We start from the raw sequence: 16012 nt of genomic DNA on the forward strand, positions 1-16012 counted from the left end.
AAAGAGCCCTCTTGTGAACATAATCCTGGTTTTTGTTCTTCTGTAGTACAAACCAGTTAGTTGGGTGTGCTTTCCCTTTTAATTAATACTTTGTTCTCAAAACTGATTGGATTTTATCACTTTTGCTGAATTAAAAGCTCCTGTATAAATTTTAAGGTCCCTTTAAAAAAAAAAAAAAATCTGTGTTAACAGCTAAGTGATGTTAGGGTTTTGTTCATGGGCTTGCTGCTGGGGAGGAAAGGGCATAAAACAGTGACAATTTTTTTTCCTCCTGCTTGATAAGTGTAGGGGGGATTTACGTTGTATATCACAACCAGCAGCTATTCCAAGAAAAATCTTTAAGATGGTTACTTGGATCTGTGTACACTGCCCACCTGGTGGTTATGGAGTGAACTGTTACTTTAAAGAATAGTTTAAACAACAGCCATGTTTGGGGCAGGCTAATCTTGCAAAGAGAGCAGTACATATAACAGGAGTCTACAGTGTGATAAGGGGAAAATTCAGCTCACTGACTAGATGTTTTAATGTGCGAACTCTAGGGAAATAACATATTGACTATTCTGTTGTGCGCAAGAAAATTGAAGAACCCTTTGCAGACAGAGGGCTTGCAAAGGATTCTTTCTGTTTCTCTTAACCAAAATCTGTGGCAAGATGTTTGAAATCAGCAGGACGCTTAATGCTGCTTTGTTAAATAATGAGGTAATATTTTGTCACTTTTTCTGGGCAGCATCTGTTTTTTCTCCTTTTTCATATGTTGGTGAAGGATTCAGTTTAATCTTATGCAAGTAAGAGATTTTTTCTTTAAAGAATCATTCTTCAATTTATTATTTTTTTCCTTTTGATGCTTTTGGAGAATTGGGTTGTCTTTTATTTGCGGTTTCAATCGGCTGCTGTTGCCTAGGACATTATGCCACGTAAGGCTTCTAAACTGCACAGAGTAGGTAGTTATTAACGCTGAATTGGCTTCTGGTATAGTCCATCTGGGCTCTGTATGAGAGAGCTTGCTAGCGGCTACTGATGCTAAGATACCCGCAACCTTTGGGATGTATGCGTGGTGGAGAGGGGCTCAGTGATATGAGATCACTTCTTTTAAGGGAAACTGTCATTAATGAGTCAAGAAACTGCTCATTTATGGTAAGGAGAGGGAGGGGGGGGCTGGGAAACAACCCTGTGATTTCATTTTGATATTGGATTAGCTGTTTAAGACAAGTTTCTTTTTGTGGGGATGGAAGATTGCACTAAAAATATGCTTTGCTCAGGGGCTTGCTGGCTGATGCTGGAGAGACTGTTTAGAGAATCTGATGCTTTACAAATGTCACCACCGTGATGCGGTGGTCAGTCCCTTTCCCCGAAAGATAAATGGTACTATTGGAAACACGAGAATAAGGTTGACTTTTTCAACAATAGGATTCTGCCTTTGTCTTTCCAGAGAGAGGCCTCTGAGGATGTTTGAGCATTTGTTCTAGTGTTTCTCGGAAAGGCTGCGTGTGTGGGGTGCTTTTTGGGAAAGCGGTCAGTGTGCAGAGTACCTGGATTTATAGATGGATAAGATTAGCTAATTTTTGAGAGGAGCAGCGTGCGATTATTGTTTCAGAAAAATGGCTGAATCTTGATATGCATAACGAATTTATAGTAACAAAGTAGGCTGAAGTTGAAAAGACTTAAAAATAATTTCTGGATGCCTTCTCTGGTGTTATTAACCCCTGAAGAAACCTTAAGTAAAAAATATGCATTACAGATCTAAGTTTAATATTTGATGTATGTTTGCACAAGAATCTGTGGTAATGTACTAGCTGTTGTAGCATTTTGATGTCTGTGTGTTCAGTGTGATGGGTCACCTAAATCTGAGTTAGGAAATGTATCTTACAGGCTAGTTTAATCTATGCTAGTTTTTACTAAGCTACAAATGTGCTCAGAGAGATGCGTGGTGAGAGAAATCCTCTGCAGCCTTTCACATTGTTCATATTTTAATTGAATTCAGGGCTCATTCCACGAATAGATTCTATGATGTTTTTTAAATGTGATTTTTCTCCTTGCTTGGTTTGTGTATAGCTGGATTTTATGAGCTTTACTACATTTCATATGTTTTATTGGTGTGTTTAGTCTCTGTGTGTGTTTGAGCGTGTCTATGGTTTAAAGAAATTTAAAATGTACTGAATGTCAGTCCCCAGCTTAGCAGTGTGGAGGGAATATTTATACTTTTTAGAAGATGAAACTTGTAGAACAATAATTTGATTTATGTGTTTTTAAAATGGTTTTGGTGGTTTATAGTCAGGTTTTCTTTCTCTAGGAAAGAGCTAAGTGAGCTTATAATGTGGCCCATCCTAGCTTTCTCGGTTTTCAGCTCTTACATTTAAAAACGCTTGCAATGATACTGAATTTTTTTTAAGTATTTAGTTGTTGAAATGAATCTGTGGACAGTAAAGCTAAACGATCCTATGTGTATTAATACAGTAACACTTGGTTGCTTTAGTTGAGATAAACGTAAATTCAAGGTTTGTTGTAATTACAGAGTGCTATGCCTTGTTACTTAGTACAGAACATGCTTTAGGAAAATACCTCTCAAGTAAAGAGAAAGAAATGAATGGCTTCCGAACTTGTGAGAATTCTTACAAAACTTGCCGTGGTCGGAAGGGGGTAAAATATTGCTGTTTGGAAGTGAAGTTTTGTTAGTTTGTCAGTGGCAGCGAGCGGAGGATTAATGAGTGTGCATTGTTAAGTTAAGCACGTTTCTCTAAGGCTGGAAAAGAAAATTCTTTTAAATGCCCAAAGTTCACTGTTGTTTTATTTCCTGTCGAGCTGAAGAATAATGAAGCGAGGTGGCAAAATAATTCTGAAATACTACTGTCGTTCGGGGGGAGCACCCGATAAAGAGGTGTCTGCTGTGCCTTAGACATTGTCAAGTGGCAGCAACATCAAATCCACTCCTTTAAAAATACGTATTTTAAAAAACCTCACCGGGCGGAAGGAAGGAGAGATGGGTTGATTATTAAAATCAATAGTACCTGAAAATAAATGCAGCTTTAAATGCACGTCAAAGTGCTTTTGTTGTGCCTTTAAGCCTAGAGGCAGATCATTAAATATGCATTTCTCCGGAAAGCAACTGTCGAAAAAGATAAGGTGGTTAAAATACGCCGGACCTGGGAGCGGGGCGCGCAGGAGGTAAGGAGATGTAGGCACTGGAGCATGGCCGAGGTACGGCACCGCCGGGCCCAGGGGTGGGAACAGGGGGAACCAAAAAAAAAAAAAGAAAAAAAATTTAAAAAAAAAAATACGGGGCTGCGTGTTGTTTCTTCAACCGGGCCTTAATTACTAGACACAAGCAGCAGTTCAGAAATCTGGTCTCTGTTGTTGTAGAGGTCACCGCATCATTAACATTGTCAATCTGGCAGCGGCTAATTTCAATAGCACCTGATGTCGCAACGCCTCCCCCCCCACACGCACCACACACACCCTCCCTCCCTCCCCCCTCCCCGCCCTCCCGCCGCAGCACCACCACCACCACCACACTGAGACAACGAGATAATATACTTAGCTATTATTATTATTATTTATTATTATTATTATCGCTGCCGCTATTATTATTTTTTTATTATCGATAATAATTTCTCGCCGCACAAACGTCTAGCAGTGTGCTTTGTGGCTCTTCAAAAAAAAAAAGAGAATAATAATAATAAAATAATTCCCTGAAACCGTAGCAAAACCGTTAGAAGAGTTGAAGCCTTTCAAGACACCCAATATTTGCCATTAAGAATGGTTATGGTAGGTATTAGTAGTTTTAAAATCTGATCGTAGCGGGTTTATATAGAGGTAGATATAGAAGCTAACATACAGGTTTTCCCCGAATCTGCATCATTCTCAGTCTGTGTTTTCCCATGAATTTAGTTTTCTGCTACTGATCTGTTTGTACATGATCTCTCCCTTTTCCCCCCCTCCCTTTCTCTTTTCCCCCTCTCTCTCGCTCTCTCTCTTTCATATTTAATGTCTGCGTATCCTTTAATAAAGGATGTACTTTGTCATTTTAAGGTAATTGCGATTTCTCTCAGAATAAAGAGAGAAGCTCATTTGTAATGCAAGGCTGGTATGTGGCTAACTGAAATGCAAAAGGAAAAAGAGGCTTTTTTTTTTAAGGGTGGGGGAGAGTTAATTTCCACATTGACATTTTGGAGATACAAATGCAGAGCAAAATCCTTTGGGGGGTGGGGGGGAATGTTTAAAAAAAAAAGCCTCGAGATTGGTAATTTTGTTTTTGGTGGACTGCGCAATAGGTATGGTAATTTTAAAAGAGGGTGATTTATATGAGCTTCAGTAAATGCTGCATATTGTATTTCAAAGAGTTTCCTGTCGTGACCTCATAAAAAGAGGAGGAGGCTTGTATGTGTTGCAGTGCCTAGTATATGTCGATTTTGTTGCATCGTTGGGCAGCAGCGCTGTAAGAAGGAATGTCAGCTTTTACATAACGCTCTTTTTGCTTTTGACTCTGTGAGGGGCTGTAAGGGTCCATCTTTGTGATCACAGATGGAGTGGAATGGCTTGAAAATGGTAAGTGAACGGGGAGAGCCTGCTCGTGGGGTTTTGTCTCGTTTCTCGTGTGCCTCGCGAATTTCTTTTGTTCAGGGCGGCGGATCGTGAGTCATAAAATAAAATTAGAGAGCCTTGTTTATTTTCTTTTTTTTTTTTTTTCGGTGGGATATGTCTGCCTGTGTGTGTGCATATGTATCTGTACATCCATTTACCGTGCCTAGCTGCGATGGCACTCCACAGCGTTTCCATTGAACGCCGCGTTTCAGTTGAGCGCGGATGGTCTCTGCTGACAGTCACGGTGTCATGGTACCGCGTGTGCCTGGCGGAGCGGGCGGCCGATGATGCCTTTGCATCTCCCTTCCTATTACACCAGCCTTAAATACAAACCTAATAATCGCCTCTAAAAATCCAGGTATCGCGTTTCCCATGGAGCCGGTGCTGTCGAGGATGGATGGATGGGTGGATGGATGCATGGATGGATGGAAGCAAGGGTGTGTTTTTTTTGTGTCGGGGTGGGGGCTGGGGTTGGGGGGGGTGGGGGAGAGCCGCGTTGTTTTGTGCTTTTTTAAATGCCGGGAGAAGTCAAAGCCATTTATGTGAAAAATAGTATTTCTATTTTTAGCCCGTATTCTCCTGGCGGAGGAGCCCGGACGTGCTCATCTCGTCCCCTCTTTTGTGCTTTTCCTTACAGATTGTGCAAAATGGCATGATCAGGCACACAACTGCGGGCACCGGGGCTGCGCCGAGCGGGGCGACCCGGGTGGGGGCTGGGGCACAATACCCGGCCCTCCTGCCAGCCCCGGGATGGGGGGGCGCGGGGACCCCCCCTTCCCCCTCTTTTAACGTTTTGCAGACTTTTGCCGCGGATATTTATTATAACCGGGGAAACAAAGCGACGGTCTTTTCCCATTCTTACAGGATTGTCTTTGTCTAGCTGCTTGTTTTGATGGGTGTAAAACAAATAAGATTAGACTGAGCAGCCGAACTGAAAGCGATAGCTGGGAGGAAAAGCCAATGAAAGGTTGCCGGGGAAACGAGCATAGGGGAAGCTGAGTGGGGGAGCAGGTGGCAATCATGTGGGAATACTGCAAACAGTGTAAAAAAAAACCTAAAAAAAAAAAAAAGAAGCAGGGGCTACCTCGATTATCTCTGCTCTTCTTTGTGGCAGTCACAACTTTAATTATTCTTTATAAATAGGTGTTAATTACATTTCTGGCTCAGGCTTACAGTGATTTCTAGAAATCTGGTTTTAAGCATCTGTTCTTTCTCCTTTGCAAAAGAGGGTTATCTTTTTTTTTTTCCTTCCCCCTCCCTGCTGTGAAATTGTACGTGCAAAAAATTGCAAGGAATCCTGTGAGGCAGTATAAAAAAAAATGTAAATTATATTGAATGAAGTTGACAGAGGTATAATAGTGAACTCCCACAGCTGATAGCTTCTGCAAATCATTTCTTAGAATTTTCCAGCAAATGTCCCTATGAGAACAGTAGGTAGAATGAATTTACCCTAAGCAGTGATTTTGTGTTAAGTGATATTGGTATTTTTACGAAATCAGATGGTTATATGGCAGAATAATCAGTTCAGGGGAGTTCACCATATTTTAGGGTTTAGGCACTGAGAGGAATTTACAAAAATACTGAAATTATTCTTCTCTTCGTCTCCGGCCCCACCTTTAGCCACAGTCTGTTCTATATCTGCTGGAGCAATATCCACTTCGAGTATCAGGCTTCTTGTGGCAGCTCTACTTTTTAAACCACGGCTGACTATTTTGTTAATTGTGATGGTCTCTTAATTGTAGTGGCAAACAATAATGGGAAATAGCTGGTGGTGCTAGAAGTGTTAAAAAAGCGTAGTAGACTAGTAAGTGATAGACGGTAGCGTAAAAGATATAAAAATGTGGTTGCCCAGAAAATGTTCATCTATCACACATCAGGAGGCATAAGAAGCAAAGCAAGAATATAGAACACGCCTTTCTTTCTGTCTTCGGATTTGCAGATATTTTTACTTTATTCCTTTCTCTGATGCAGGGTTACTTTGAATGCGAATTCAAGCAGGGATAGTAGTGCTTGGTTGAAATAGGAATAAAAAAATTAAATAATGTTTTTAATTTGCTTTAAGTATTGCTTCTGCTGCAGTCCTTTCTGTGAAAAAGTGATTGAATGGCCCTCTGAAAACTGCGCTGCTTTACAATGTAGAGGGGGAGAAAAAAAAATCTTGAGGGGGTGTGTGCGTGTGTAAAATTCCGTATTTTGCAGTCTGTGCATGTGCAGAGATGCATTCTGACATGCATTGTAGTTGTACGTGAGAGTAAAATAATTTTTCTTCTGTCCAAAACAGAGATACTGTGTTCTAAATCTGTTAACTTAGTCATGACAATAAATAAGGGTGCCTTTTATTATACACAGCTGCATTGTTTGTTTTAAGAGTCATCAGCTAGTAGTTACATTTTCATTTTCTGTTCAATTTCGTGTTTCTACAAAGATTTAAAAATAATGAAATCCTTGTTTTACGGTGCACGTGTTCCTGCCCTGATCTTCCTCTTTTCTTTGTTTTAACATTATATTAATGAATACAGCCTGCATGTACATAGTGACATTTTCTTTCCGCATGTAAAAGGTTGCATTGTAAATCTTCCTATAGAAAAACAGCTATTAAGTTAGTGAAATAGAATTAAGATTGCTAGCAATACTAAATGATGGAAATGTAAAACCTTTCTGTTGAGACAAAAAGATACAGAAAATGTAGCTGTCCTTAGATATGACATTTTTCTTTTTTTAAAAACTGTTGTCTTGGTGTAGTAGTCAGAAAGGAGGCTATCTTACAATTGGATATTGATGCAATGTGAATACCAGCCATCAGTTTAAAATCCTGTCCTCATGTACTCTGCTAATCAAGTTCCCATGTTAGATACAGGGATGCCTCTCCACTAGTGACTGGCTTGGTTGCCTCCTTTGCTTTCTTCCTCTTTATTAATTTTACCTTTTTGAGCTCTCTCAAAGTGAGCCCGAGCTGTTGTGACAAAGGATGGTTACAATGAGCTGGAAGGGGTATACTTAAAAATCCTATTTGAATGGGTTTGAAATAGTCTTCATCATCTTTATTTGGTCCTGTTAAATATTGTGACTCTAGTGAAAGAAAATTTAGTTGCATTAATCTTACATATATTTAATGGATTAATTTTTTTAAAATAATATCTTCTAACTTACAGGGAATGTGGTTTTTTTCCTCAGCCTTCCTACTTGGTATGCTGGGAGTGTACTAATTAAATGCAGGTTATTTTCTGTGAGTAATTGTCATACTGTTGGTACATAACCTAGAGCCAGTCTACACCCTGAAGTTTTTCAAAAGAAACAAGGTATGATTGCATCCCATATTCTAGCAGGGGAATTTGGTGTCTTCTTTGGGAGCTTGAACTTTGAAAATCATTTCAGCAAACAGCCCAGGCAAGAAGTGGACAGTGGCAGAGAATATTATGGTGAGAGAGATGCAGATAACTTGACAAATCCACTTGTCCGTTTTGGCAGTCTGTGTCCTCTGGACACCTCATTTACATGCCTGGATGCATTAAAATGTACATTTGTTTGTCTGTGGGACAGCTAACTGGATACACTCCGATGCACTGGCAAATACTGCAATGCAGTATTTTTTCAATGTCATTGGGGTTTTGGGGAGAAGTGGGCACAAACAGTTTTCCTGCAAGTGAGGTGATGTTACAATGTATGGTACCTCTGTAAGGGATAGGCTAGATTTTGCAAAATTCACTAATCTGTGATGGAAAGTCACCCCTCCCCCTCGTGCTCCTCTTCTCTTGCTCTCCCCCTTTCTGTGTAGGGTGGAGGAAGAGATGCGCATGTATGAGTGTGTGTGTTTGTGCGTGTGTATCTTCCCTTTTGAATGGATGTTAAGGAAAACGCTGGGATTTGGATGAAGAGGGGAAGGGTGTTTGTGTAATGTAACACTTCCCAATTGTTTCTGTAAATGTCCAGTTACCAGCGGTGTAGGACTTGGAGCAACTTTAAAAGAAGACACATTTTTGATTTTCTAAGGAACTTTGTGAAGAGGGCAGTGTTGCAATTCAACAAGTATGATTGATATATTAAATCCTAATAAAACATGTTTAAAGGGTACCTGTACCTCGCCTTAGTCTTTGGGTACATTTAACCATTTGAGATCATGTAAAGGGAAGATGTTGGACAAACAGATACTTAGAGACTGCTTGCTTGCTTTTCCACTCAAATGATCAGTCTTTACTTTTTTTTAATACTGGAATATTTTAGGTGCAAGGGGCTTTTGTAGGTCACTAGCTTTACAGCAAGAAGAAGGGGGGGAGAAAAGGTCTCAATGTGTCAGAGGCAGTAATTGTATAAAATTAGCCATCTAGAAAAGGCAGGAAAGGCTTGGAGGAAAGAAGGAGGCACTAATATGTGAAACAGCACTGTGCTAGTCGGGGAGATAATGAGTGATAAATTTGAACTGGTGCAGTGGTGTGATGCCCATTAATTTCTCAGAACCTTGACTTTGCAGGTTTGTTACTCCGTTGTTCACACCTTTAATTATAACTAGTTTTGGATGATAGCTTGGGGCACTGAAGATGAGACCTTTTGTTTGTTGTTTACTCATTTAAATATTCAGAGTTTGCAATAGCATTGGAACATCAGTGTTAGAAATTACATACTCTCAGATGAGATTATAATAAGGATGCAGTTAATTCTTGGTACTGCCTAACATTGTCTTATTTGTAGTGTTTACATTGCTTGCATGAATTCGTTAAGAATTAGCTCAGCAATGTTAGGTTGAGCTTTATTTTCTGTAGTGAAAATATGTGTGTGCTAATATAGCTCCTGATGCATTATTGCTTCTTTAGAGCCCCAAAAAGTAGGGAGGAAGTGGAGAGGCTGTCTTACCTATTGTTCTACCCTTGACAGTGTCTTACATGAGGACTTTCACCTCAATGGCTAAGAAAACGTGTACAAGTCAGGAAATGCTGAGAACCAGTTAGGAATTGTAAAATGGGGAGAAAAGACAGAATATTAACAAAATAATTAAAATGAAGGCTAGCTAAACCTTTGTGTGTCCTCTCTGGAAATGAGATGTAGTTGCACGGTGTAAGATAGAAACCTGGCTTTGACATTATTTAGAGGCATGATGTATAGAAAATTCTGTAGTACGCCTTCGTTGCTAAGGCACGCGCAGTTGCGTCAGCAATGCTGTTGTGATGGGAAATTATTCGTCCTTGAATTCTGGGGGAAAAATAAGCTTTCATTTATTTTATTCTTTTAAAATCAAACTTCTCTAATTGCTATAAAATTCCGTATACGTTGCTGCTGGTAGTTTTCCCAGTCTGGAGACATGCGCCAGCATTTTTCGGCATCAGGGCAGTGACATTTGGTGGCTTTGGAGCATTGGGAACCCTTGGAGCTGAAGGTGGCGCGATAACGTGTGTTTGTTTCAAAGCAGACGCCCGTGACTATGGGAGGTGGCTCTCGTTTGCAGTGCTTCGAGAAGGTTCCTCACGTAACGCGTCTGTGCCCACGTAAGTGATGTTGGTGTTGGCAGAGGGCAGCAGCGCCACTGGAGCCCTTCCAGTAGCGCCCGTCCTTCAGATCCAGCCGCTCCGCCGCGCACCTGGCGGCGCTCGCCGAGCCGCGCGAGGAAACCCAAACCGCTTCCCCGGGTTTTCGCTTCCTGAGGGACGCTCGGTGAGAAGGTCCCACCTGATCTCCATGTAGAGACCCCTAAAGGTTGCTGCTGGAGCAGGTAACTGTGCCCCGGTCCTACCTGTTGGCCTGTAGTTGCATGCACTCCCCTTTGGAGAGGCTGAGTGGTTTCCTGAGCACTTCCAAGTGTTTTCTCCCAGGCTGAGTGCTGTTGAAAAGCCTTTGTAGAGACATGAGGGATGAAGGATGCATGTCCCTCTTGCTTTTCTTCCTTTTAAGAATCTGTCATGATTGCATTCTAGAAAACTAGCAAAGGCAACAATTTACTCACAGTTTATAAATGAAGGAGAAGTGCCCGCTCTTGTAATGTTATGTCTAATTGACCAGCAGGGACATGGAATCTCTGCTACTGCTGGTCAGGACGGTTTCCAGAAGTCCTTGTTTCCCTACTGTTCTTAACAGCAAAACTGATATTTGCGAGTTTGAGAATTATTATTGGTAGACTGAGCTTCATTGGAAGGTTTGACATTGAGATTTTTTTTTGTTTAATATATGGATTAATTAAGACTCTTTATGTCTATGAAGTGCTTGGTGTGTGTGGAAGTCAACCTGGTTCTGGTAGTTCTGATTAGAGAGGATCATAAAAAAATACATGGGCAAAATACTAACAAACCTTTTCAAAGAGTTGAATGCTAATCTGGAGGGGAGGCCAGGCCTTTTTTCAGTCCCCTTCAGCTGATACATAGACGCCTGTAGTCAGCAGCAGTTTAATGTTAGATAATGTGAAATTCATGACTCAACGGCATGAAATAACCCATATTTAAGTCACTACACTGTGATGGAGTGTTAACACTTTCTGCTTTGGGGATCAGAGATATTTGGGGTATTTGGCTTTTCTGCCTGCTTGAAGGGTTTATAAATGTGACTGTTAATTGCAGTACTTGTATTAATCTTCGGTTGGTCCTTCTTAATCTTTTAATGGTGGTCGGTGACTTTTTCCTTTACTATGTACAAAAGATCTTGTGGGCAAAGATGTTATTTCTGTAAAGCAGAAGGCACAGTCACGACTCCGTAGAAGTAATAATGTATGTAAATAAATGCTTCTTAAATAAAAATAGTTCTAATATAGCTTTGTTCCAAATGAAGTTACTGGCAGTGGATGAGTAGGGGGAAGTTGATTTTTAGCAGAAAGCATGAATGCTGGAAATTCTTCCTAATATGCCTGTGCCAGCTATACTGTGACAATGTTGCTGTCGATTCCCTTCCTGTGAGAGCAGCTGTTCAGGGAATTAAACTCTTTGCTTGATGCGGAGGGTCCTGAAAAATTCAGTGTGCAGCTACGGTGGTGGCTGTGGCCATTTTTAGTGTGGCCATTGATAGGAACTTACTCCGTGATCCAGCACAGTAGCATATTGTTCTTTAGCCTAACTGGGCCAGGACAGAATTATCATTCTGTATTTCGTGTGCTCTGTGAGAGATTCCGGAGAGCACTTCAGAATTTGACATTGTGTTTGATAATTTATAGAGCACAGTTTATATTTAACTGTAGACATACTAATCCAGGGAAAAAGAGTAGTATATTTTTAGAATCCTTTTTTTATTGTCTGTGCTTGTCATCACCCAACTACTGAAAGAAGTGTTCGCAAATGTAAATGCTCAGATAGAAATTGAGTTTAATTTCCATCGTTAGTCTTTGCTAAGTGCAAAAGTGAATATTATTTGTGTGATGTTCTTTGTGGTGATCAAGGAGCTTGGCAGCCATACGTAGCTGATGTGGCTGCTGGGGGAGCCACATATTCTCCTCCGGCATTTCAGCACCAGGCTGGACTAGGACACTTGGGCTGAGTGCCTCCATGGCCGAGGTGCTTAGGTGATGTAGTAGTTTTAATAGTGGCAGTGTCACTTCTATCACCAGCCTATTTGAGGTGAAATGGATGGAAGTGGAGCCAGCTCCAGGTTTAAAGCGCCTGCCTGTGGCCACTGTGTGTTGTAAGGAAAGCATAGCCAATAAAGACCAGTAACTTGGTTTGTTTGACTTTTTTAATACAACAAGCATTAGTTCGTGTGTGTTTAGGCTCTTAAGACATTTCCACCTGCTGATCCTTATAGTGGATGTTGTATTTTCAGTTGCCTTTTGACATCTAAGTGAAATGTCATTTGTGGGGCTTGGAGTCAGGACAGCTGGGGTGGTCTGTGCTCCCCGCTGTCCCCAAGCACCTGAGCAGGGACTGAGCTTGGCAGGGCTCCCATTGGGTGCTTGAGCAGAATTGCTTGAACCAGGGGACTGTTACCTGTAAGATCTGCTCACCTTTTTAAGAGGAGTTTTGGTACATTTTAATTTTTTTGGTATATTTTTTGGTACATTTTAATTTTTTGCTATTCAGGGTATGTTTGTTAATTTACATTTACTAAGGAAGGTGTTTGGTTTGGCCCATGGCATGTTTTTCTTTTGTAGTACAGAGATTAATAGTTTGTCTAGGATAGAACATAAAGATCTGTTAGCTTGAGCTATGACAGACATGTACTTGATATTTTGTCCTTTATTGATGAATAATATATTCCTAATCTCTAATAATGTCTTTGAGCTTAGCACGTATATGCTTTCATGCATGATTGTTTGATTTTAAGCATTACTCAGATATTTATCCCATGCAGTACTTGAAAACTTCTGCTCATTTAAGCCATTTTATAGGTAGTTTTGTGAGACCATCAGAGTAAACAGCTACCACTGTTTACTCAAAGGTGATTTCTGATTATTTTGCTCCTAGAAGCATCTCAAATTTACAGTTCCTATTATCTGCTATCTTCAAGATGGTGATGCATGTTATTTTCAGTAAATCATTGTAACTTTGTCTACCATAGGTATGTTACAGAAGTAAGAATGCTTATGTTTTATGAGAAGGTTATTTCTGTAAGCAATGTTAGTTTGATACAGAGCTGTAGACTAGCACGTGAATTGTGGAAAAGATGTAAATTTATTATTATTAATCTGGTTAAATTTTTAGAGAAATACTGATAACTTGCAGCAGGCAAACATTTCTAATGATGGAGATAGGACTTAGCTGAACATCATAGTTTCTATTTTGGGGTCTGTCTGTTAGACCTGCAAGCTGCAGTATCCATAGAGATGCTGTTGCCAGCAGTTGAGATGTACACATGTTGATTAGTGTTTCCTAATTGCATTTAGCAGTGTGTCTTCATTAACATCCTGTTGAGGACAGAGCCTTAAAACATCTTGGTTGGGTCGTGTGTTTCACTAAGCCATCCATTCCTGCCTAATATTAGCCTGGCTGTGCATGAAAAATATATGGGCAACATTTTCAGAAGAGCTGATGGTTTAGGAGCTGCAATCCTATTGCAGTGAACTTTAATGAATATTAAATTGCTTTAGGGCTTCTGAAAATTGTAGCTTTTTGTTTCTAGAACTTCAGTAGAAATAACAGCAGTGGGGGGTTGGATGTTCCTAGGCTTCACGGAGAGCCTGCACTGTCCTTGCTTTGCTTTGCCTTCTGGTAAGTAGATGTTTCTAGGTTTCAGTATGGCTCGTAACACAGGTTTCACTGACTAAGCTCTCAGGCTGCTGATAATTCTAGCTTATTTTCTTAAAGGGAAAAAAACATAAAGTGGAATTGTGACAGGTCTACAGCAGCTGAAGACTTGCAGCTGTCTGCTTCTTTCATGAACATGTACGTCCCCGTGGGAATCTGTGCGTCAGTACACAGTGCTACATACATATTCCCAAGTCAGTAATAGAATTCAGCTTCAGATTAGCAATATATAACTCAGTAATAGAGTCAGTAAACCAAACAAGTAAGTAGTGATTAGGAAGCAAAACTGAGCTAAAAATACAATTCAGAAAGTAACCAGAAATATAAAAAGACTGTCAATTTCCTTTGCTTTCATTTCAGTGTATTTTTAGGCTGCATGTCCTTTAGACTGAGAATCTGTCTTAAATGTTGATCTCTACCGTGTTCTTACTGTCTAATATGTAGGCTTTTGAGAGAACCTTTTCAGTCTTTCAGAGTTTTACTCATGTACTTCATGTTTTTGGTGGTATATCTATTTTATCACCCTGTGAACACAGATTTCAAATATGGTTTCTGTTAGTCACAGTATCTTTTTTTTCAAGAGGGACAATGCAGTCACTGGGAAACTTCTTGCCTTTCTGGTATCTACTGAACTCTGCAGCCCATGGAGAAAGAAGATGGTTTCATGAAATTTTGGCTAGGAGTGTCAATCAAAGAGCTCTTTTTGCTGAGACTTGATTTTTTTTGCATTCCTTTAGCCTTCGTGGACATCTTGAGAGAGCAAGTAGTAGCCTCAGTGAAAAGACAGGAGGGAATAAGAAGCAATCTGGAATGATGAAATTACTAAAATAAAGCCCTTGTAAAATTTCAGGCACAGGGTTGCCTGGTATGAATTTGGCAGAAGCAGAAGTGTGATTGAAGAAGAAATAGATGTTCCTTCAGAACTGAAAGCCTGACCGTGTTGTCTTTATTTCAGTCCAAAAATAGTGCAGACCTTTGAGCAGAGGCGGCGGGTGACCCCCGGAGATGCGGGTGGGCAGGAGCCATTGATGGCCGTGTCCCAGGACAGAAGTAGGACACATCCCTGCCACCAGCCTCTGTTGCAGTCTGTGGGATCCAAGTGGTTGGAAGGATTTTTAACCTGAGCTGCTTGGGTCCATCTAATAGACAGGACACATCTGTTTTCCTTTCACGGTGTTTTCAGTGATGGCTTTGTCCAAAGCTGTGCTTCAGAGTGGTGTTTGAATGCTGTGAAATCAAGGCTGTGTTTTCCCTTCTCTTCATGTATGAATTGTGTTTAATGGTAGAAATTATGATAAACTCTGGTGAAACCATTCTAAATAAAGTAGGGGATATGTGGCTGGCATTCCAAAAGTCAATTTGTCTTAATGAAAAGAACAACCCTGATCCAGGCACAGAAGGAAACTTCTGTGCCCATCACCTATTATACTACTTTCTTCCTGAACATCTCCCAAGTGCTGTTGCTGTAGATTTCAGTAAGATACTGGGAGAACACTGAAGAGCCAAATACCTCTGAGGTTTCCAACAGGCGTAGTTATTTGAGAATCTTTGCAAGAGGCAAAGAAGCTGGAAAGTAAAGCTCAGTAGAAGTTCATAAAGCATTTCACATTTTGTGAGCTGAGGTAATACACAACCCAGACCTAATATAACTATATTCTGCTTCTGGACAAACGTTGTCCTTACAAATGTGCCACGCTTCCCAGAAACTGCTGTGCATGGAGTGCTTGTCTGTGCACCTGCTCCCCAGTCCTGTGTGTTTCCTCTGAGCTTTGCAGAGTGCTGAGCTGTATGAATGATAATTGTAGTTCTCCTCCTCCAATTTCTTACCCCCAGAGTACCTGCAGGAAGACTAAGAGATTATGCAAAGTATGTGATATGGTGCCTTTGTTCCTATCTTTAGTGTAGTTATTGGGTGTGTAGTTCCAGGAGTGTGTTCCCCTACTGCTCAACTAGCAGCTATTGACGTTGAAATAGTTGCACCTTACTTTGGTGTCTGCTTTTTGCTCCGTACTCATTCCCTTTTGCCCTTAAAATCAAATGCTAAACTGTAGAGCCCATACTTTGTGGGGACAGAAGATCTTTCTCTGAAACTCTCAAAAAAACTGCAGTTTGGTGCATCATTATTGTACTGGTTTTCTTTTTGATAAGGTTGTTAGGAGTTGTACCGTCTCAGCGGGCCAAGTTTGAGGGTAGGGTGATGCATTACAGGGCTGTCACAGCTTCCTGTGTAACTTCAGCAGTTTGCCTAGATACTTTCATCTGGTTTGACTTTTTTTATTTGACTT

The 16012-nt window shown here is 40.6% G+C and overlaps 1 protein-coding gene across 8 annotated transcripts in view; it reads left to right on the top strand.

The window, feature by feature from the left end:
- ELAVL4 (ELAV like RNA binding protein 4) overlaps nt 1-16012 on the top strand; it is an 80895-nt gene that overhangs the window by 15803 nt on the left and 49080 nt on the right. The window contains exon 1 of one of the 8 annotated variants that reach the window (XM_039711690.1): nt 637-699. The exons of 1 other annotated variant lie outside the window; for it this stretch is intronic. In XM_039711690.1, the coding sequence (XP_039567624.1) occupies nt 652-699 (48 nt within the window). In that variant the 5' untranslated portion in view covers nt 637-651. Of the gene's footprint in view, nt 1-636; nt 700-1017; nt 1135-3119; nt 3163-3489; nt 3763-4257; nt 4543-4760; nt 4937-4988; nt 5016-16012 lie in introns of those variants that run through there. 6 more of the 8 variants (XM_039711689.1, XM_039711695.1, XM_039711693.1 and 3 more) reach the window with 6 other exon arrangements.

This window comes from Passer montanus, unplaced genomic scaffold, assembly GCF_014805655.1.
Source record: "Passer montanus isolate IOZ18808 unplaced genomic scaffold, ASM1480565v1 scaffold25, whole genome shotgun sequence".
NCBI lineage: Eukaryota > Metazoa > Chordata > Aves > Passeriformes > Passeridae > Passer > Passer montanus.